The sequence below is a fragment of the Oncorhynchus mykiss genome, chromosome 13 (assembly GCF_057628025.1).
Source record: "Oncorhynchus mykiss isolate SJ-2025 chromosome 13, ASM5762802v1, whole genome shotgun sequence".
Classification (NCBI taxonomy): domain Eukaryota; kingdom Metazoa; phylum Chordata; class Actinopteri; order Salmoniformes; family Salmonidae; genus Oncorhynchus; species Oncorhynchus mykiss.
In genome coordinates, this window is record NC_143034.1 from 45,327,959 (window position 1) to 45,351,534 (window position 23,576).

The 23,576-nt window shown below is 47.0% G+C and overlaps 2 protein-coding genes across 2 annotated transcripts in view; one reads left to right on the forward strand and one right to left on the reverse strand.

Moving 5' to 3' along the window:
- On the forward strand, positions 1-5,830 carry LOC110486225 (uncharacterized). Its single transcript, XM_021557668.3, has 6 exons — positions 1-155; positions 834-1,017; positions 1,429-1,532; positions 1,634-4,420; positions 4,683-4,891; positions 5,183-5,830. The coding sequence occupies exons 2-6, from the start codon at positions 834-836 to the stop codon at positions 5,286-5,288; spliced, it is 3,390 nt and encodes a 1,129-aa protein (XP_021413343.3). The 5' UTR covers positions 1-155; the 3' UTR covers positions 5,289-5,830.
- A 16-nt stretch (positions 5,831-5,846) lies between these two features.
- The window catches only part of LOC110486226 (NADPH-dependent quinone oxidoreductase VAT1), a 45,119-nt gene continuing 27,389 nt past the window's right edge, over positions 5,847-23,576 (reverse strand). Inside the window, exons 3-7 of the mRNA XM_036940931.2 lie at positions 22,203-22,373; positions 19,150-19,239; positions 17,084-17,325; positions 6,921-11,722; positions 5,847-6,851 (exon numbers count right to left, since the gene is read on the reverse strand). Coding sequence (XP_036796826.1) covers positions 11,429-11,722; positions 17,084-17,325; positions 19,150-19,239; positions 22,203-22,373 — 797 coding nt within the window. The 3' untranslated portion in view covers positions 5,847-6,851; positions 6,921-11,428. The remainder of the gene's footprint in view (positions 6,852-6,920; positions 11,723-17,083; positions 17,326-19,149; positions 19,240-22,202; positions 22,374-23,576) is intronic.

Consider the following 23,576-nt stretch of genomic DNA (forward strand, 5'->3'; position numbering starts at 1 on the left):
CTGGCGTTTGCAATGAAGAACAACAACAATCTAAACTCCCCAGTTCCTACTTCATGGTTTCACTTTCCATCCATGTTTTGAACAACATGTAAGTGAAGTACGTCCACGTCTTTGGTGCGAGAGGAGAGCTATGAGAGGCTTCTAAAAAAGTTAAGGTAAGGATATTTGCGTTGATATCGTTGTGGAAAAAAAGCAATGCCTCGAAGAGCTCTACTTTGAGGTCATTTTAGATTGTGTCGTTGGATTTGTGCACTTCCTTAAAGTTTCATTTTCCCAGTCCCCGTGGTCACACTTACCCACTCCTTTGATTTTCACAGATGTTGTGATCTGATGGTAAAAGTGATGGTCTCTTTTATAGAGCGGGGAAGGGAATGTATTTCTGAAACAGTGGATGAAAGTGTTTTGAAGCATACTGTGCCTACAAAGAGCAATACTGTGCCTATTGCTCTTTGTGGACCCTACTTTAACCTCAAGCAGTCAGTGCGCTTGCCATGTGAACAGTTCGCACATCTCTCTTCACAGTATACTATCAGCATCAACGGTATCTCAAGCTGTTTCCATAGCAATGACCTCCGTTGACAGAGCAGTTTAATAAAACAACGTTTCTGTTGATTATGTTGATGAAGTTTCGTGGCAACGCCCAGTATAGGGTGTAATTTAATTAAATACCCAGATAACCCCCACCAAAAAAAAGTGTTATGTTGGCCTATTACATGGCAATGACAAATGTATTGACAATTCACGATCAGTGGTTTTGGTTGAAGGGAGACTTGGCTTGCTATACCCTCCTATGTATTCCTCCTGTATGTCAGTAACCCGGTTTTGCCCAGCAGATGGCGGAGCAGTGCAGGACAGTAAGGGTGAGTGGCCTGCCCACTGATATAAAGGAGGACCGGCTGACAGACAAGCTGTACATCTACTTCCTGAGGGCCAGGAATGGAGGAGGGGAAATATCATCTGTCACCATTGTCAAGGCAACACCCGTCTCTGCCCTCATCACCTTTGAGGACATTGGAGGTCAGTAGGTGTGTGTGTGTGTGCATATAATGTGTCTGAGGCTCCTGGGAGGGGAGGGCTGGTGAGATCAGGAGACTGGAGACTTAATGGTGATAAATGGACTATTTCACCATAACGTAGAGGCATAAAGTAACAACTACCGTACATCGTCGCTACTGCTAAGTTCCTTCTCAGTAGATTTCCATCTGGCTCGTTGACCATAGCCACTCTTTTTCAAACGTCATTTTGCATCCATTTGCAAATTAACTGTGAAATGCAAGGTATTATGCTTCGTGGCCTGTCACCATCGATTAACTGTGGGCTCGGGTGCTGGCATACATTTCAAGGAGAGGCCAGGGGCAGGAGTGCTTAGTAAGGGTGTTTCTCTGACTGAGATTGATCTAGCTCTTGTACTCTGGTGACCCCGCACAGTGGCACGGAGCGTGCTTCAACATGGCCGACACATTCTGATGGTGGACGGGAAGAAGTATGAACTCACCTTGAGTGAACCTCACAAAGACCTGGACCCAAATAAGGTATGTTGTTGACACGGTATTTGTAATTTTTTTTTTTTTAAAGGCGCCACATTTTGTTTAGACTTACATGCTCTCCCTCTTTCGCCCCCTCTCCCGTTCAGGTCATCTTGAGCATGTCTGTTACTGTGGATTACAGCCAGCTACCTGGAGGAAAGGCAGCATTGACCAGCCTTGACAGGAGTCATGATGTTCAGATCCACTATAACAACCCAGAGCAGCTCTGCACCTTGCAGGGCCTCTACTCCCAAGTTCAGGCTGCACTGGCCCAAATACTGGGGCTCCCTGCGGTCCTGGCCTCCACAGATACAACCCCACCTGTGGCCAATGATGTTCTGGGAGTCCTTACTAGAGGCACTAGGGGCCAAGCGAAGAGGACTCATACCCAGGAGGCGACAGACCATCACAGGAGAGGTGATGAGCAGAGTGATCTAGGCTCAGGTCCACATAGGGACTTTATGTCTGGAGGTCAGGGCTGTGAGTGGGAGGGGACAGCCCAGGCAGAGGGGGGTGCTGTGGGTCTGTGTCTGTCTGAGGAACCCCCCATGGTGGAAGAGGACCTCTCCCTGATCATGGATGCAGACTTGTTCCACTACCTGCAGAAGCAGTGTGGAGAGGAGTACCAGGAGATCCTCACCCAGCATGGGGTAGAGGTGGTGGACGTGACTGCAGAGGGGGTGACCACCCTGTTCCTACAGAGAGTCCCCGGGGTGGGGGACATTGGGCAGGAGCTGGAGCGTCTGAGGGGGGCTCGTGGGGACCTGAGCCGGCTCTACCAGGAGAACGAGGCCAGGCTCCGGCGAGCCCAGCTGCCCAAGAGCGTCCTCTCGCCCAAGGGAGGCCTGTCCAGGGCCATGGAGGGCCTGCGGGTCAGGCTGCCCAAGTTGCTGTTCAGTGAGGATGACCGGAACATCTACTTAGTTGGCAACAGCAGCGATGTGTCCGAAGCCAAACAGGTCCTCTTTCTGGGGGAGAGAGAGGAAGCGGTGAAGGATGTAGCCAGCTTGTTACCATCTCCCTCATCCACATCTGGTTCCTCCAAGCCAGGGGAAGAGGAGAGACTCACATCCACTCTCTCCTCCACAGCAGGAACATCCCTGGACGCCAGGGTAGATAAGCTGCTGAAGCAATATGAGACGGAGAGGAGGACGGAGGGGGCCCGAGGGTATAAGTTTGCCCCCCGCTTCAAGGCATTAGGGCCGGCTGGGCTAGGGACCAGACCTAGGGACACAGTGACGGTAGGGGACACATCTCCAAGTATACGACCGGGCCTTGGACCCATGTTAGGCCATGACCTGTTTGGCTCAGACAGAGCAGGGTCAGGTGTTGGGCCAGGTACACAGAGTAGTGGAGAGGATATACTGTTCAGGAGAGGTGAACCCCTGTTCACCCCCTCTATGGAGAATGGACTCTTCCTGAGCTCAATACCAACACACGTTGGGCAGCAGGGTGAGACAGCCCCATTCACCTCAACTCTGAACACCTTGTCAGGGGGCAGCACCATCCCCACCACCATCTCAACCTCCAGGTCAGGATCCACCCTAAAGCGGGCCAGTAGTTTCTCGGGTCGGGCCAGGTCCAAGGTCCAGGACCCAGGACAGAGTGAGGCTGAGAAAGCCACAACCAGAGCCAGGCGGTCCAATAGCTTGGAAAGGAGAAATGCCTACAGTGCAGAGCTAACCATCTCCATGGTGATATGGAATTACATGAAGGAGGCCTACACCACCCGTATACAGGACATGACCTCTGACCTGCAGATGAGGGAGAGCCAATCAGACAAAAGCAGTGACATCACTGTCATCCTTATGGGGGTGGAGTCATCTGTGGTGAGCACCTGTCAGTTGGAGATGCAGAGGCTGGTTGCCATGGTGAAGACAGACTTCTGTTTGCAGGAGTTGCCTCTGGCTGAGTTAGGCGTGTCTGACCCAGCAGATGAGACTTTAGAGGTGTGCTGTGCTGAGGTGAGGCAACGGTTCAAGAAGGTCTCTATCCAGACAATGAGAGATAGCGTGTTTCTGATCGGCCCCAAGCAGCTGTGCTCTCAAGTGGGGGCAGCACTGAGGGAGGTGTTCCCTGGAGAGACAGGCCAGGGGGGGGGACAAGAGGACTTCTCGGTCCCCTCTACCACCACTTTGAATCAGTCCAGTCCATTTCAGGTGAATGGGGTCCAGAACTCCACACAGTTTCAGACCAATAGCCCTCAGCGGATGTCTGAGACTCAGAGAGGGGGAGGGGAGGGTCCCGGTGCCAACAGGGAGAAGAAAAACATCCAGAGGAGTGATTCTTCCAAGAGGACGAGGAACAGCGAATCAGAACACAAAAACACAGTTGTTAGCCAATCACCAGCGAGGAAAGACCCTGTCATAAAGGAGAAAGTGGAGAGGGGCGGGACCATGGAGGCAGACGGGAGCAAGACTGACACATTTCTCAGCCATTCAGCGATAGGCAACGGAGGAAGGCCGGGAGCAGTGAATGGTGGCGGTACCAATCAAGACATGGCCGCGCCCCCAGAAGAAAGCAACCTGAGGTCCAGAGTGACCCAGAAGGACAACAACAGACAGTCTAGTGGAGCAGAGAACCAGGAGAGGTCAGGTTCAGCTCTGACACGTCACGGCCCGGGAAGGTCTAGTCTGTCTGGGGCACGGACACAGATCTGTGTGTGTGGGGAGAGTGGGGCGTCAGTGAAGAGGACAGGGTGTGGGGTGACCCTGTGCCCACAGTGCCTTCTCAAAGTTCACGTCCAATGCAGGGTTTGCCCCAAGGCTGAGGTGGCAGTTCCACAGGGCGTCCAGGGTAACATGAGCTACTCTGAGATGCCCTTCAGCCTGCCAGGCCATGGCAGAGACGCTGTCGTTAAGATCACCTACTGCATCCCAGATGGCATTCAGGGGGTAAGGGCAAGACTTCTCTACCAGGCTATCTGATGGGCCAATTACAGTTGACATTTTAAACGTGTCATGTCAACTGTCCAAATGCACTCTTGGCATTATTAAATCAGCTTATATTAACATGTTAAGTCTTAAGTAGTCCTTGTCAGTAATTGCTTGCTTTGCATTTCTAAGTTCTGTCATGTTTAACTCCTAAAACTGTCTTGTGGCGTTTACAATCTGGAACACACCCCATTATCTGCCACATGTCCCTCTCTTGTTGTAGAGGGGCCACCCCACGCCTGGCTCTGCGTTTCGGGGGGGAGTATTTGAGGCCTACCTTCCCCTATGTGAGAGGACCAGGAAACTCCTACCGCGGCTGGAGAAAGCCTTCAGGCTAGGCCTCACCTTCACTGTGACGGGCAGGGAGCCAGGGGCCAGGGTCAGCTGGGACAGCATCCCCCACAAGACCAGCCTGCATGGGGGCAAGTCTGGGTGAGTACTGGAGTCACAGTACCCATTAGTGACTCTCGACTGAAATAGTAACAGTAAAGAGCAGAAAGTCAGGGGTCAATGTTATGTGCTGGTCATTTTATTACCTAGGGTGTGTCCCAAATGCCACCCTATTCCCTTTTAATAGGCCACTACTTTTGGGAGTATGGTGCCATTTAGGATGTAACCTATGTAAGGAAAGCCCTATAGCGCTCTGGTCAAAAAGCAGTGCACTATGTAGGATTAGGGTGCCATTTGAGATATACGCTATAATGTAATTTTGTGTCCACACAGGAATGGTTATCCAGACTCCACCTATCTGAGTCGACTGTCTGAAGTACTGAGGACTCATGGGATTGAGGAGGCCTCTGCCAAGTCTCAAGACCAAAACAAAACCTGACAAGGATAGTCTTATCTATGTTTTTTATCAAGGTGTTTGTTTCTCTCCGATGTTGTAAGAATTGAATCTGTCTGTATCTTGCACGGTGTCCCGAGACTCCCAAGAAATGTTGAACGCTTGTGTGAGTCTGTATAGTAATAAGCCAACGAGAGAAGTCCTTTCGGTTCTTAAGAGTTTTGTAGTTGTACTGTTGTTCATGCTTAATCGGGACCAATTGATTTCCACAGATATTTTACGGATGATAGTGACACAAAAGTGTTTGAGCTACTATTTGTCATTGGACCAATACAAAGTCCTGGCAGCTATTGTTCATTTGACCTGTACTGTGTTTTGATACTCTGGAGATTTCTAACAGCGAGCATTCCGTCTTTATCTTACTGTAACCACCTAGCGTCCGTATCTTTTCTGTACTCCCGCCGCTGATAGCATCCCCGTTCGTTATGTACACACACTCAAATACCTGAGCCATAGAATATCAAGTCATTGCGGTTCCACATTGTTTCCTCGCAGTAACATCCTAATAACACAGTAACAAAGCCACAGCTCCGGGGTCAAGTCTTTTTTTTTTTCTCCTTCCCGTTCTGCTTTTTTATTAGTCCTGGAAAACATGTAAGGCATATGGTAACATTACACATTGAAGCGTTACAAGCTCTAGAGCACCCACGTACGCAGTGAAACCCAGTCAAGCACAGAAGCAGCATCAATTCAAAAGGGTTTAAAAAAAAAAAAAAAAAAGTGGAGACAACTTAGTAGAAGAGTGGGAAACAACACCACAGACCGAAGGAGAGAAGGAACGAAAACCTAGCAAACAAATCAACGTGTATGGCTGAATGGCTGTCTCACAGTAAACCGTGTGTGGAAACAGCTGTCGGGACGGGAAAGTGACAATGGACCTGTTTTTCTGAAGCTTTCCCCTAGACGGGTTCATGTACATCTGGTTATGAGGCTGACTTGACAGTGTCAGATAGGGGAAGAGGAGGGGGTATGGGTGCAGTGAGGAGAGGTGAGGGGGCGGGGGCGGGAGCAGGTATAGGTGCAGTGATTTGGCTGCTGTTGGCACCGTGATGATGGGGGTGGAAAGGCACTCCCTCTGCACAGAGCCACTACTAAACTATACAGTGGAAGGAATAATGAACTATACACACATGCCTTTGTTTCCCTGGTCACCTACACACAGATCCTAGTGGACCATACATATCGTAACAAGCCAAATGCACCAGACACTCACAGCGTTTCTATAGAGTCGTGGAATATGTTGGTAGTTGGCACATGGCGACAGTTTATAGTGATTGCTAATGAGGAGCCAGAGACGGCCAGAAGACGTTGGGTGGTTTTCTTTTAGGGAAAGGGGTGTGTGTGTGGGGTGGACGGGTGGGGGCTGTACGCCTCTGGATGTGGTAATAATCTCCAGACTGGGATTATCTTTCTAACTAGGAATACACTCCACCAAGCACTGTGATTGACACAAGACTGGAAAGGAGGACAATATAGTGTGTGTGAGAGAGACAAGAACGAACAACAGATGTACTCAAATCAAGAGTAAGGGAAGCTGTTTGGAATGACCTGTGAGAGAGACATGAACGAACAACAGATGTACACAAATCAAGCGTAAGGGAAGCTGTTTGGAATGACTTGTGAGAGACCATGTGAAACAGTGACATTAAGACTGCCAATCAAAAGGAACCCGTTATCTGGAACAATATAGCTGGGAGCTGGGAGGTTTTCCAATGCATGAAACGCCCTAGTTTCTTGAAGGATCGTCTCTGGTTTTAGAGCTCTTGCATAAGAATGTGCGTCTGGCTGGGAAAGCGATTCAAGCTGACACACAGCGTAGATTCACCAAGCTGGAAAAGCAATCGGGCGCTAGGGATTGGGAGGAGTGGGTTAGGGCTCAGGCACAGCCAACATCAGATTCATCCTGTCCTCTCGGACACCCAGTTACACCCCACGCCCTAGCCACTCACTACACCCACCCACCCACCCACCCACCCGTGTGCTGCAGCTGAGTCCATCTAAGAGACCTTTTGGTTCTATCAAACAGGAAGAAAAACATTGAATCAAATGACATATAATCTCTGCACCACATGCCATTGGATGCATGCAATTGAATTCCAGATGTTAATGTGATGTGTGTGTATGGTATGATGAGTGTGCTCGTGGAGAGGGGAGAGGGCGGGGCTTTGGCTAACTAATAATTGACTTGAACCAAAGAGCTCTCGAGGTGCAATAGAGGATAATGGAATGTCTGAGACCAACAGGCTGTATGTGAACTGGGATCGGCTTTCGGGCGGATATGTTGCGCCTGGGACAGACCTAGAGCTGGGTTTCTGTCTGTGCAGCTGTGAAATATGGCCTCGCTATGACATCCCCCTACACATCTGCTACCTCCCCCTCTCTCTTATCCCATACAAACCATTTGGAATCAGGCTAAGAGAAACAGGAAACCCGCATATGGTGGCGTTTCACAAAGCTAAACTAGAGAGAGGTGGATGAAAGAAATGGTCCATGATTCAACGATTCACCTGGTCATGTATATTTTTGAATGGTTGTTTAATTTATCTTTTTTTGTTGGTGTTTTTTTGTTGTTGGTTGCAATTCTAGGAAGATTGTAGTTTGTGTGCTTTGCCGTGCAGCCTAATCGTCCATGCACCTTGTCCATGCACTCACCCCTGTTATGGAGATTATATGGTGTGGTTATAAACGCATAGGCCTGTCGACTGATGTGGGCGTCAACTTTGTTGTAGTAGATGTCTTGAGGCCTGATAATACTCTGTTGACACATTTCACTGATCTGAGATCAGCGAGGACTGTGAGGAGTTTGGCTATGGAGGGAGGTGCCTCTCAACAAGGTAGTGTGTCTGTGTGTCTGTGTGTGTATGTGTGTGTTAGGATCGAGGCATGAGAGCAAGACCCCAACCAATCAGAAACGACTAAAACCTTTTGTAAACTGTAGCAAAATTCTATCAGCACCCATAAGCATTTGGGACAGAAATCATACACAGATTGTTTTTGTTTTTCTACAAGGTCATAGGAAAAGTACCCAGAAACATTTTTGTTTTCTTCTCCTTTTCATTGAATGCACCGTTGTAGTCAAGGCATTGACAGAGGAGTACATACAGTTTGGCACAAATGGTCAGGCCCAACAGAAAGGCTCATCACATTGAAAAGGAATGTAGTTAGGCAGGTCCCACCGTAAAGAGTATGAACTTTGAACTTTAAACCCCTTGGAAAACAAAACAAAAAAAACACAGGTCAAAAAAAAAAAAAAAAACATTAAGTAAAACATCCTTTTACTGAAGCATGAGATTCTCACATGGCATTCAGAAAACAGAAACACTGTCCACAGGTTCACAGACAGAGCCCAGCAGATCAGAAAATAACACTAACCAGAGCCTGACAGAACACAGTCACTCCCCACACCGGCATGGCACTCACACTCCGTCCCAGGCCCACTGCTGTCCCCGCTACACCGGGTCGTCACTTTCACAGCCCTGGATGAATGAATGGTTTCATTTGAGCTGCCACCCAGGAGAAGCTGGCAGAGGGTAGAGGAGGAGATGTGTGCTTGTGTTTTGCGTGCATGCAAAAATGTCACTTCCACTGTACTTCCCGTGAGTTTCAGCAGATACAGTATGGTCTCTTTGAGTGGGGAAAGAGCGGAGCGGACTCAGAGCCAGCGGGACTGGAGCGGGACTGCCATGCCTGGAAGTACATTAAGATCAGCGAGCAGAGTGCAAAATACCTATACCAACTGTCCTCTTAACATTGGCCTCATCAGAGAAGGGGAGGAGAGAGAGAAAGAGAGCTAGACAGCTGTGAAGCAGATAAAGAGTGTAAGGAAGGGGAGGTTGTAATGGGGTTGAGGAGGGGCAGGTGGGAGTCTTTTTTTTGTAACCTGACAAACGACCTGAGGACACACACATCTTCACACACAATGACTGACAACACGACATGAGGGAGGCCACTCATTATAGCACAACAGCTTCTTTGCAAAGTCACTATAGTCACCATCTGAGACGCTTCACAGACAGACAGGCAGGCAGACAGGCAAGTGTGTGAAGAGCATGGATTCTCACATGTTTCCAAATGGGATAGTAGTGGGGTGTTTTTGAAGTCCGTACTGCAGGGCTCCTGCTCATAACGGGTTTAGCTTCCGTCCATGGTTTATTATAGACAATTCATCTCTGACGTAAGAATGAGTATCAGATGAATTCAATATAATTTGGAGGAGGTTGAAAACAAAACCCTGCTTTATAGATACAAATGAGTCCCCTATAATCAACTTCTGAAAACCAGTCTTGCTGTTCTACATTATGTCCACAAGGGGCATTCGTATGGGAGAGGCCAACTATTGATTGCGACCCTAGGTGTGCCACCCCCACACAGACTATATGGGATTTGAATGTCCTCATAATATGCTGAGTGTAGTAGTGTAGAGTGTAGTAACTAGGATGTTAGCCTGATTTTACTGCTCTGTACTACAGCTTCAGTACTAAAGCCGGGGGTTTCATTAGACACTTTACTACTCACTCACTCACTCAGATAGACTGAGAAATAGACCACAGCGCCATCTCTGACCAGCCTGTTGCCTGTTGCTATGCCGACCACAGAGAGAGAGAGATGGAGAGAAAGGAGAAGGGGGAGGGATGGGTGAGAATGCACACCAGAAGGAGTTTTTTTTTTTCTTTTACCCTTCTAAACTCCCCTGTTCCAGATCAGGGCGAAGGACAGGCGAGCGAGCGGTCACTGTGAAAGGAGTGGAATGTTAGGGGAGCAACAGGGTCTGATATCAAGGAACTGGGCGGCATTCACTCTATCTTACTCCATTCAAATGTTTTAGTGTCTCTACACAACACTGCCTCTTTGAACACATCGTCCTGTGTGTGTGTGTTTGTGCCCCTTGTTTGAAGAGAAACAATTTTCTCTCCTAATTGGCACTGTGCGCTGCTTGCCAACAGTTGGTTCATTAGAAACATCAGTGACTACAGAGCACCAAGACTAAGCCCTGATTTCTCCCTCCCTATCGAATACTGGACCAAATGGCTCATTAATTCACTGTCTGGAGCTTTGTCCTGTCACACGCTATCGTCTGGTCTCTAGTGTGTCACCTCTAGGATTATGGGACATGTAGTGTGGGCTCAGCTGTGAGGTGGAGCTGTGTGATACTAGAAGTGCCATGGCATTTAAGGGATGTGCCACTAACCTTTCTTTATATACTTAAATAAAGAGTGGGTCGTGGTGATTGACAGGGGAGTTCTGTAACCACTGGCTTTGGAGTCAAGCATCACACAGCCATGCAAACATCTCCAGGGGAGCTGATAGCCAATCACAGACAAGCAAGCACTGACTGACTCATGCACAGTGACATAACACAACACTGGACCGTATGTGAGATGGTGGGTGGGTGTGGTTCTGTCTGTCGGTCTGTCTGTGGGTTTATACCATAGGGAGAGGGGGAGGGTAGGGGGAACTCAGTAGAGGGAGAGGAAGGAGAGGTGGCAGGTGGAAGTCAGCGCAGGGCAATCTAACATAGTGGGAGTCGACATGGAGGGAGGAGGGGCACTGTGTGAGTTGGAATGGGTCGAATTATCGTTGTCAAGGCAACAGTGATGCGCCCCAGGCCTGGGCATTATACCCACACCGTCCCTCTGTGTGTGTCTCTCTCTCTCTGACTCTCTCTGGGGTCTCAACAGGCAACACCTTCAGACTGTTATGACATGAGTCATAGGATTTTCCCATGGTGGCGAGGTGAGGGCGGGAACTGTTTTGTGAGCCCGGCTGTCATTAAGATGCACTGGGGATTCAGAAATAAAGTGACCCTTGCTTGAGTGGGGGAGGAGAGAGAGGGGAGGAGGGGTGGGTATAGGCCCAGGCCTGAGTATTCGCTGTCAGAGTGGACTGGGGAGGGGTCTGAGAGATGATGGTAGGGATGACAGATTGACTGCTGTGCAATGAGTCTATAAAGCCCACCCCCATCCCCCGCTCTCCCAAGTCCAACCCACACACACCACACCTCCCTTTCCCTCCCCCACCACATTTCCCCTGCCCTGTCACCCCCTCCCAAACCAAACCCCTGCTCCCAGGACAAGAGCTCCCCGATGGTCTGCCTGCCTGACTATCCATCCATCAATCCCTCACTCTCACTTCTCCTCTTTCTTGGGCTCCTCCTTCTTCTCCTCTTTCTTCACCTCGCTTTTCTCCTCGTTTTTCTCCTCCTTCTTCGGCTCTTCCTTCTTCTTCTCTTCTTTCTTGTCCTCCTTCTTGGAGTCATCCTTCTTCTTGTCGTCTTTCTTCTTGTCCTCCTTTTTCTTGTCCTCCTTCTTCTCCTCTTTCTTCGGCTCCTCTTTCTTCTCCTCCTCTGGCATAGGCTCAGTGATGAGGATCACCTTGCCGATGTTGTTCCTCTCCTGCATTCTCCGCATGGCATCGCCCACCTGGATAGAGAAGCAGACGCAGAGAGAGAGACATGAACGAACAAACGATGGACAGTGGGAGAGGAGGAGGGAGAGTAGATATCCATCTATCATCATGTGTCCAGGTCTGCTGGTTTGCCACCCCCCCCCCCCCCACACACACACACACACTAAATTGCTCCCCAAACCCTTAGAAGGAGATGATGCCAGGCACCGCAAGCATAAATTGCCCAGTCTATCACTCCTTAAAACATAAACTACAGAACATGGGAGAGTGAGGTTTGTACTAACTTTAGTGGGAGGATGTATTAATAACTGAGAGAGGGGGAGAAAGATGGAGAGGGAGAGGTGGCGTAAACGTGAGCCTGAGTCAGTGCTTGACGGACAGAAAGCAAGAGCAAAAGCTTTAGATGGAGAATCGTGTAGACCGAGAGCAAGAACGAAGAAAAACTGGGTGGAATTATGAATCAGTATTCTGTATTTAAAAATTCCAATGCATTGCTAAATTCAACAACTATTTTCATTTGGAAGTACTTCAGTTTAACACTGTCTATGTATATAACACGTAGGGGTCTCATTGAGAGCTGGACAATGTATTGATCATGTCACATTACCATCATCGACTGACTGGTTCCTAGGTGCCTGTCACAGTGTCACGTCAGAGGCCAGTCCCCAGGGTTGTGCCACAGCCAGGGTTGATTGACCCATAGGTTTCTTCCTGTCCTGCCTACTTAATTTGATTTGATTTGACTTGTCAATCATAGTGGCAAAGGGGCGGATCCTAGGCAGGCCAGCCCCAACCTATACCGACCCGCTCGTCTCTGCCTAATGTCTGCGTCTGTCTCTCCATCAGAGGAGGCTGGTGGGAGGAGCAATAGGAGGACGGGCTCTGTGTAATGGCTGGAATGGAATTCATGGAACGGAGTTCAACATGGTTTTGATGTGTTTGATACCGTTTCATTTAATCCATTCCAGCCATTACAATGAGGCCATCCTCTTATAGATCATCCTACCAGCCTCCTCTGCTCTCCACCCCTCCCTTCTACCCCCCACCCACGCCAGCCCGCACAGGCAGGCAGGCAGACCACCGAACGACCAATGCCACGGCAACAGAGGGCCATCTCCTAGCAACCCAAAGCCTTGTCAAAGCTTGGCCCTGAGACACACACACACACACACACACACACACACACACACACACACACACACACACACACACACACACACACACACACACACACACAGGCATGGAAGAGGGGGAGTCATGTCGGAGTTAAGGAGGGAGAGGTGATATTCAGGTGATATTCAGATGTACAGTCCGGGATCTTAAGCACTTACAGAGGTGTAACATATTGTACGAATTGGAATTAGTAACATATCATACGAATTGCCCAAAAATGCTCTCTCTCTCTCTCTCTCTCTATATATATATATATATATATATTTTTTTTTAAATATATTTTTTTTCTTTTTCAGGACGTAACATACAAATGGTAGTACACCATTGTGCACCATTTCCGGGGACCTATTTTGACACTACTTTCAAAACTACTGGCTGTCACGCCCTGACCTTAGAGATCCTTTTTATTCTCTTTTCTGGTTAGGTCAGGGTGTGACTAGGGTGGGTAGTCTCGTTTTTTATTTCTATGTCTACACATTTCTATGTTGGCCTGGTATGGTTCCCAATCAGAGGCAGCTGTCTATCGTTGGCTCCGATTGGGGTTCATATTTAGGCAGCCTTTTCCCATTGGGTTTTTGTGGGATCTTGTCTATGTCTAGTTGCCTGCGAGCACTACGTTAGTTTCACGTTTCGTTTTGCGCTTCACGGTTTTCTCCAATAAACATGAGTTTCATCCAATAAACACGGAACTCTATGCAACACTGCGCCTTGGTCCATTAATTCAACCAACGACCGTGAGACTGGCTGATATTATACAAAAGCTCTGGAGCATCCATTTGGTGAAAAACCTATGAGGGGGAGGAGGAAGAGGTGGTGGAGGAGGAGGAGGAGGAGAGGACTGAGGCGACGGAGGTGTGGTGATCAGGGGCGGGGACGCCAGGGATTTGTAAGTGTAGCTTGTGTGAGTGAAACCACAACCAGCCCAATTACTGAAGCAGCGCTGCAATTGTTGTACGTACTAAAGCATCCAGCCTTCAGTCACTCACTGCTCCTCTCTCTCTCTCTCTCTCTCTCTCTCTCTCTCTGAATGTCTGCCTCAGCCATCTAACTCTGAGTGTTCTCACAGCGAGTGACTCCCTACCTCCCTGCAGTGTATGCACTAATAATCACAACTAGAAGCACTGTCTGTCTGAGAACGGTAAGACCCTCTAGACATCAGAGCTGATGTACCGGCACCACCCTCTATATATTGTTATTCTTTTCACCGCTCTTCTTTAATCACTTGTTACTTTTATCTCTTATTCTCATCCATATTTTTTGAAACTGCACTGTCGGTTAGGGGCTCGTAAGTAAGCATTTCACTGTAAGGTCTACTACACCCGTTGTATTCAGCATTTCACTGTAAGGTCTATTCGGTGTCCTGTGTGAATCTAAGTGTGCGTTCTCTAATTCTCTCCTTCTCTCTTTCTTTCTCTCTCTCGGAGGACCTGAGCCCTAGGACCATGCCCCAGGACTACCTGACATGAGGACTCCATGCTGTCCCCAGTCCACCTGGCCGTGCTGCTGCTCCAGTTTCAACTGACCTGAGCCCTAGGACCATGCCCCAGGACTACCTGACATGATGACTCTTGCTGTCCCCAGTCCACCTGGTCGTGCTGCTGCTCCAGTTTCAACTGACCTGAGCCCTAGGACCATGCCCCAGGACTACCTGACATGATGACTCCTTGCTGTCCCCAGTCCACCTGACTGTGCTGCTGCTCCAGTTTCAACTGTTCTGCCTTATTATTATTCGACCATGCTGGTCATTTATGAACATTTGAACATCTTGGCCATGTTCTGTTATAATCTCCACCCGGCACAGCCAGAAGAGGACTGGCCACCCCACATAGCCTGGTTCCTCTCTAGGTTTCTTCCTAGGTTTTGGCCTTTCTAGGGAGTTTTTCCTAGCCACCGTGCTTCTACACCTACATTGCTTGCTGTTTGGGGTTGTAGGCTGGGTTTCTGTACAGCACTTTGAGATATCAGCTGATGTACGAAGGGCTATATAAATACATTTGATTTGATTTGATTTTACTACACCTGTTGTATTCAGCATTTCACTGTAAGGTCTACTACACCTGTTGTATTCAGCATTTTACTGTAAGGTCTACTACACCTTTTGTATTCAGCATTTCACTGTAAGGTCTACTACACCTGTTGTATTCAGCATTTCACTGTAAGGTCTACTACACCTGTTGTATTCAGCATTTCACTGTAAGGTCTACTACACCTGTTGTATTCAGCATTTCACTGTAAGGTCTACTACACCTGTTGTATTCAGCATTTCACTGTAAGGTCTACTACACCTGTTGCATTCAGCATTTCACTGTAAGGTCTACTACACCCGTTGCATTCAGCATTTCACTGTAAGGTCTACTACACCCGTTGCATTCAGCATTTCACTGTAAGGTCTACTACACCTGTTGTATTCAGCATTTCACTGTAAGGTCTACTACACCTGTTGTATTCAGCATTTCACTGTAAGGTCTACTACACCTGTTGTATTCAGCATTTCACTGTAAGGTCTACTACACCTGTTGTATTCAGCATTTCACTGTAAGGTCTACTACACCTGTTGTATTCAGCATTTCACTGTAAGGTCTACTACACCCGTTGTATTCAGCATTTCACTGTAAGGTCTACTACACCTGTTGTATTCAGCATTTCACTGTAAGGTCTACTACACCCGTTGTATTCAGCATTTCACTGTAAGGTCTACTACACCTGTTGTATTCAGCATTTCACTGTAAGGTCTACTACACCTGTTGTATTCAGCATTTCACTGTAAGGTCTACTACACCTGTTGTATTCAGCATTTCACTGTAAGGTCTACTACACCTGTTGTATTCAGCATTTCACTGTAAGGTCTACTACACCGGTTGTATTCAGCATTTCACTGTAAGGTCTACTACACCTGTTGTATTCAGCATTTCACTGTAAGGTCTACTACACCTGTTGTATTCAGCATTTCACTGTAAGGTCTACTACACCTGTTGTATTCAGCATTTCACTGTAAGGTCTACTACACCTGTTGTATTCAGCATTTCACTGTAAGGTCTACTACACCTGTTGTATTCAGCATTTCACTGTAAGGTCTACTACACCTGTTGTATTCAGCATTTCACTGTAAGGTCTACTACACCTGTTGTATTCAGCATTTCACTGTAAGGTCTACTACACCTGTTGTATTCAGTATTTCACTGTAAGGTCTACTACACCTGTTGTATTCGGCGCATGTAACTAATACAGTTTGATTTGCTCTACAGTACAAAGCCCTGACGGAGTTGCTCAATATGAGGCACCAGGCTCTTACACATGCTGTGTTAACATGTTCGTTGATTAATAGTGCAGACATGGAGCGGGACAGGATAGGTCAGAGAGGAGGGGTTGGGGGGTGGTGATAGATGGAGTTAGGGTGTGGTGTCTGGGTCCCCCAGGTCACCTGAATCGATTGACCATCTTATTAATTCAAGTTTAAGAGCTGTTTTATGCTGATGATATGTAATATAATTTACACCAAGAGGAATTGTAACAGCTATTACTACATGCCACTTCCTGTTGCAATCATCTTTCCTTGAACTCTATCCACCTCATTTCTCTGTCCTTCTCTCATCTACCCTCTTCCATCCTATACTCCTTCATCCCATTCGGTCTCTTGCTGTCATACCCGGGGCCCCTCCCTAAGACAGAAGCCCTGGCAGACCAACGGGGGTTACCATGGCAACAGGAGAGAAAATGAGAAAAAGATACACAGAGAGAAAGGGAGGGTGTGAGGCGGAGTAAGAGAGAGAACAGAGAGTACAGAGACAGAGAGAGAGACAGACAGAGAGACAGACAGAGAGAGAGACCGAGAGAGAGACCGAGAGAGAGAGAACGAGAGAGAGAGAGAGACCGAGACAGAGAGAGAGACCGAGAGAGAGAGAGAGAGAGAGAGACAGAGAGAAAGAGATAAACACTTCTCTCTGGACAGTTTCACAGGCCTTAACCATTGACTGGCCCTAACATATCAGCCCCCTCTTTCTTCCCCCTCTCTCCCCTTCTCTCACCCTCCCTCTATCCCTCTTTCTGTCAATCTGATTCTGTCTTTCACTCAAAGGGACATCTGATGGAGGGAGAGACTTTTATTCACAGACACATGTGCCTAATCTCATCCGGTCTCATAGAGCCACGCCCAACCATACACACACACAAACACGCAAGAACACAAACCCACACACACCCACCTGTTCGAGGTGATAGGTGGAGTCGATGCGTGGTTTGATCTTGCCCTGCCTATAGAGGTCCAGGATGGTGGTCATGGCCTGCAGGATGACCTCCACCTCTCCGTCCAGGTAGCCCAGGTGGAAGCCACACACTGACTTGTTGTTCTGGATCAGGCTGAGCGTGTGGATGGAGAACTGGTGGTACCAGGTCTTAGCCACCGCCAGAAGGTTCTTCTTCTGGCCTGCTAGCATGTTAGCTGCACCTGCAAGGGGAGAGAGCACAAAGGGTTAAAGGGTGTTAAAACGGGTGTTAAAGGGTGTTAAAACGGGCGTTAAAGGGCGTTAAAACGGGTGTTAAAGGGTGTTAAAACGGGTGTTAAAGGGTGTTAAAACGGGCGTTAAAGGGCGTTAAAACGGGTGTTAAAGGGTGTTAAAACAGGTGTTAAAGGGTGTTAAAACGGGTGTTAAAGGGTGTTAAAACAGGTGTTAAAGGGCGTTAAAACGGGTGTTAAAGGGTGTTAAAACGGGTGTTAAAGGGTGTTAAAACAGGTGTTAAAGGGCGTTAAAACGGGTGTTAAAGGGTGTTAAAACGGGTGTTAAAGGATGTTAAAACGGGTGTTAAAGGGTGTTAAAACGGGTGTTAAAGGGCGTTAAAACGGGTGTTAAAGGGTGTTAAAACGGGTGTTAAAGGGCGTTAAAACTGGTGTTAAAGGGCGTTAAAACGGGTGTTAAAGGGTGTTAAAACGGGTGTTAAAGGGTGTTAAAACGGGTGTTAAAGGGCGTTAAAACGGGTGTTAAAGTGTGTTAAAATGCATTAAAACGGGTGTGTATGTGTGTGTGTGTGTGTGTGTGTGTGTGTGTGTGTGTGTGAATGGGGCAGGGGTCCTTGTGTCGGTTTTATTCTCAGTGTAGGGTCAGTTTGGGTCTGTGTGTAATTGATTGACTGATCAGCCATTGTTCCCCAGTCCACTTCAGTCTCATTATCTACCCCAACTCCCTCTTTCTCCCTCTACCTCCCTTGCTCTGGCCTTACCCTCTTTGCCCTCAACTTTGTTTTCACCGGGTCCCCCTCTTTTATCTCTCTTTAAACATGATCTTTTCAGTGTCCCATTTTCAGTGCCATTTTCCCGATGGACAGTTCTATAGCCAGGCTGAGGTCCTGGCAGGTACCACATAGCCTACAATCCTCACCCACCCACTCACCCACCCACCCACCCACTCCCTCCTCTCTTCCTCTTTTCTTTCCCCCGTTCTGCCTCTCTTCCTTTATGCTCTCAGTCTCTTTCCAGTTCCCTCTCGCTGTCCTCCCTCCCAGCCTCACTTTCCACACATCCCCTTTTCTCTCTCAATCTCTGTTCTCATAACCCTCTCTGCCCTCCTCTCTCTCTCTTTCTCGCTCTGTCTCATCCTCTCTCTTTCACGATCTCCCTCTCTCCCGTGGATGGGACACAAAAGCGTGCTTAGAGAGAGGAGGGGGAGCTGGAGAGGTTTTCAGTCTGCTACATTCAGACATTCCAGGTTCCGTGTGGATAGAACGCCCATTGTCCCGCCATGCATACTTCTGATAAACTGGTAGAGGAGCAGCAAGGAGGGAGGGGGAGTGTTGGGGTGGGGGGTAGAGAAGGGTTTGAGTGGGTGAATGGATCAGGGTGGGACCACCATGCTGGGTAGTTGGTTAGTCATCTTTGCAACATGCAGAAGGCAAGGCCCTGTTCTCCAGGCATGCCTCCCCAGCCCACTGTCCCATGCATGCCATGCCCGCTGCAAACTGGCATCATCACAGAGCGAGACTACAGAGGCCTTCCCACAGACAACACACACACACACACACACACACACACACACACACACACACACACACACACACACACACACACACACACACACACACACACACACACACACACACACACACTGAGTACATGGACCCCTGTAGGGAAGCAGTGCACCCAGGAAGGGCCTAATAATTCACAACCCTTTGTGTGTGTTTTGTGCACACTGTGCTATTTGTGTTCTAAACCACTGGTATTGATATGTGTGGAAATAAAGCAAAGTATAATTGAGGTCTTTTGTCCTTCCTGTCTCACCGTAGGTGATGAGCTTGCCCATGGGCTTCAGCAGGTTGTACGCCTTGTGGGTGTCTGAGCCTCCCAGAGGATCCAGCACAATATCCAGCCCTGGAGGAGAGGAGAGGAGAGGAGAGGAGAGGAGAGGAGAGGAGAGGAGAGGAGAGGAGAGGAGAGGAGAGGAGAGGGGGAAAGACAGCGAGAGGTAGTCAGTACAGCTCAATGTTGCTTGGTTGGTATCGTATTAGAATGCCGGTGGTGTAGAGGGAGGAGGGCAGGCGTTGCTATGTTTTTGCAGAGCAGTTCATACATATGCCAAACGACGGGAGGGGGAGAGAACGCTGGAATTCTACTCATTTTAATGTCACTGATAAGACAAGGAATAAACATCATCCCATCCTAGACTGTTGGACTTCCATTCCCAGGTAGTGATTTCTTGGAGAGAATAAATAACCAACTAAAGCAACGTATTATATATATTTGCTCATGCTGCCTCGATCTTTCCCAATTATGTTTTTTTTCAGTGAATGTGGGTCTCCTTAAAGTGGGTTAGTCCTCCTCTCCTCTCCTCTCCTCTCCTCTCCTCTCCTCTCCTCTCCTCTCCTCTCCTCTCCTCTCCTCGGTCCATTAGCTGATAGGCCCATTGATTTACAAGGCTTTCAGGAGGACCCTGCCCTAACTGAGCCACAGTCACACAGACAAAACTGACAAACTTCTCATGGATCCCTGCCACTAATTTGACATGTTCTTCTGTCCAAAATGTCAGTCACACACCTCTCTCTCTCTCTCTCTCTCTCTCTCTCTCTCTCTCTCTCTCTCTCTCTCTCTCTCTCGCTGTCTCTGTCTCTCTCTCTCGCTCTGTCTCTGTCTCTGTCTCGCTGCTGCTGCTGGGAGGGGTACTACCAAGTGAGCTTCTGGTATAAAATCCTCCACCCTGCTTCTATGTAACCAGAGGTAAGTGAGTAAAGAGTGAGGAATTGGAGGACGTTCTGTTTCGGTGATGAGCGATGAATTGAATGTCTCCTAAGGCAGAAAGTGGTACGAATCTTATGTGCCCTGGCCTTGGGGATACGATGGGGGATGTGATCCACACTGAGTCACAGGCTTCTAAAATACTTTGTCTGAGTGGAAAAACACTTTTCTGTCTAGTGCCTATTACACCTCCGACCGTCTCAAATGCACCCCAGCTATCAGGGCTGAGAGTCGTGACACAGCGAAATGGAAACATCTAGCAGTTTGTTATCTGCAAATGGAAGACAAACACAATTTTACGAACACAACATTGCAACTACAGAGTATTCCTTAGGACCAATGGTTGCATGACCCAGGGCCCATTAGCCATCTCAGTATACGTATCTCATGGATCATATTGTGGAAATTATGGGTCACACCATGCTTGTGTCCCAAATGGCGCCCTATTCCCTATGTAGTGAACTACTTTCGACTAGGGCCCATAAGGTGCACTATAAATGATCAGTCTATAATTTTAATGGTAGGTTTATTTGAACAGTGAGAGACAGAATAACAACAAAAAAATCCAGAAAAACGCATGTCAAAATTGTTATAGATTGATTTGCATTTTAATGAGGGAAATAAGTATTTGGCCCCTCTGCAAAACATGACTTAGTACTTGGTGGAAAAACCCTTGTTGGCAATCAGAGGTCAGACGTTTCTTGTAGACGGCCACCAGGTTTGCACACATCTCAGGAGGGATTTTGTCCCACTCCTCTTTGCAGATCTTCTCCAAGTCATTAAGGTTTCGACGCTGACGTTTGGCAACTCAAACCTTCAGCTCCCTCCACAGATTTTCTATGGGATTAAGGTCTGGAGACTGGCTAGGCCACTCCAGGACCTTAATGTGCTTCTTCTTGAGCCACTCCTTTGTTGCCTTGACCGTGTGTTTTGGGTCATTGTCATGCTGGAATACCCTCCACGACCCATTTTCAATGCCCTGGCTGAGGGAAGGAGGTTCTCACCCAAGATTTGACGGTACATGGACCCGTCCATCGTCCCTTTGATGCGGTGAAGTTGTCCTGTCCCCTTAGCAGAAAAACACCCCCAAAGCATAATGTTTCCACCTCCATGTTTGACAGTGGGAATGGTGTTCTTGGGGTCATAGGCAGCATTCCTCCTCCTCCAAACACAGCGAGTCTAGTTGATGCCAAAGAGCTCCATGTTGGTCTCATCTGACCACAACACTTTCACCCAGTTGTCCTCTGAATCATTCAGATGTTCATTGGCAAACTTCAGACGGGCATTTATATGTGCTTTCTTGAGCAGGGGTACCTTGCGGGCGCTGCAGGATTTCAGTGCTTCACGGCGTAGTGTGTTACCAATTGTTTTCTTGGTGACTATGGTCCCAGCTGCCTTGAGATCATTGACAAGATCCTCCCGTGTAGTTCTGTGTTGATTCCTCACCGTATTCATGATCATTGCAACTCCACGAGGTAAGATCTTGCATGGAGCCCCAGGCCGAGGGAGACTGACAATTCTTTTGTGTTTCTTCCATTTGCAAATAATCATACCAACTGTTGTCGCCCTCTCACCAAGCTGCTTGGCGATAGTCTTGTAGTCCATTCCAGCCTTGTGTAGGTCTACAATCTTGTCCCTGACATCCTTGGAGAGCTCTTTGGTCTTGGCCAAGGTGGAGAGTTTGGAATCTGATTGATTGATTGCTTCTGTGGACAGGTGTCTTTTATACAGGTAACGAGCTGAGATTAGGCGCACAATCTCAGCTCGTTACACCTGCATAAAAGACACCTGGGAGCCAGAAATCTTTCTGATTGAGAGTTGGTCAAATACTTATACTTATTTCCCTCATTAAAATGCAAATCAATTTATAACATTTTTGTCATGAGTTTTTTCTAGATTTTTTTGTTGTTATTCTGTCTCTCACTGTTCAAATAAACCTACCATTAAAATTATAGACTGATAATTTCTTTGTCAGTGGGAAAACGTACAAAATCAGCAGGGGATCAAATACTTTCCCCCCTCACTGTAGGCATTGGGGTTCCATTTGAAACGCAGCCCATCTCAGTGCTGTAAGATAGGTCAGATGACCCCTGACCTCTCACCTTTGGGGCTGATCTTGCGGACCTCCTCCACGTAGTCCCGTGTACGGTAGTCAATGCAGTGCGTGACTCCGCCCTGGCTGATGGTCTCGTGCTTACTGGCCGACGCCGTCCCGAACACGGTCACATCCTTCACTGTCTGGCACAGCTGGGTGGCCGCGATGCCCACCCCACCTAGAGAGAGAGAGAGGTTGTTAAGAGAAAACGTAGAGATGATAGATGTTGCTGTAGGTTATACGTCCTTCCCTGTTATAGTATAACAGAGACAAAAGCTCCCAACATGTCATACACATAAACCCATAAACCCAATAGATTACATTTCTTAATTGTTGCTATTTGTTGATATATTATTATTGTTACTCAAACATATTGTTCATTTACAGTGTAATACAGTGTGTAATACTAATATATACATTGTGTGTAATACAGTGTGTAATACTAATATATACATTGTGTGTAATACAGTGTGTAATACTAATATATACATTGTGTGTAATACAGTGTGTAATACTAATATATACATTGTGTGTAATACAGTGTGTAATACTAATATATACATTGTGTGTAATACAGTGTGTAATACTAATATATACATTGTGTGTAATACAGTGTGTAATACTAATATATACATTGTGTGTAGTACAGTGTGTAATACTAATATATACATTGTGTGTAATACAGTGTGTAATACTGATATATACATTGTGTGTAATACAGTGTGTAATACTAATATATACATTGTGTATAATAGTGTGTAATACTAATATATACATTGTGTGTAATACAGTGTGTAATACTAATATATACATTGTGTGTAATACAGTGTGTAATACTAATATATACATTGTGTGTAATACAGTGTGTAATACTAATATATACATTGTGTGTAATACAGTGTGTAATACTAATATATACATTGTGTGTAATACAGTGTGTAATACTAATATATACATTGTGTGTAGTACAGTGTGTAATACTAATATATACATTGTGTGTAATACAGTGTGTAATACTGATATATACATTGTGTGTAATACAGTGTGTAATACTAATATATACATTGTGTATAATAGTGTGTAATACTAATATATACATTGTGTGTAATACAGTGTTTAATACTAATATATACATTGTGTGTAATACAGTGTGTAATACTAATATATACATTGTGTGTAATACAGTGTGTAATACTAATATATACATTGTGTGTAATACAGTGTGTAATACTAGTATATACATTGTGTGTAATACAGTGTGTAATATTAATATATACATTGTGTGTAAAACAGTGTGTAATACAGTGTGTAATACTAATATATATATTGTGTGTAATACAGTGTGTAATACTAACATATACATTGTGTGTAATACAGTGTG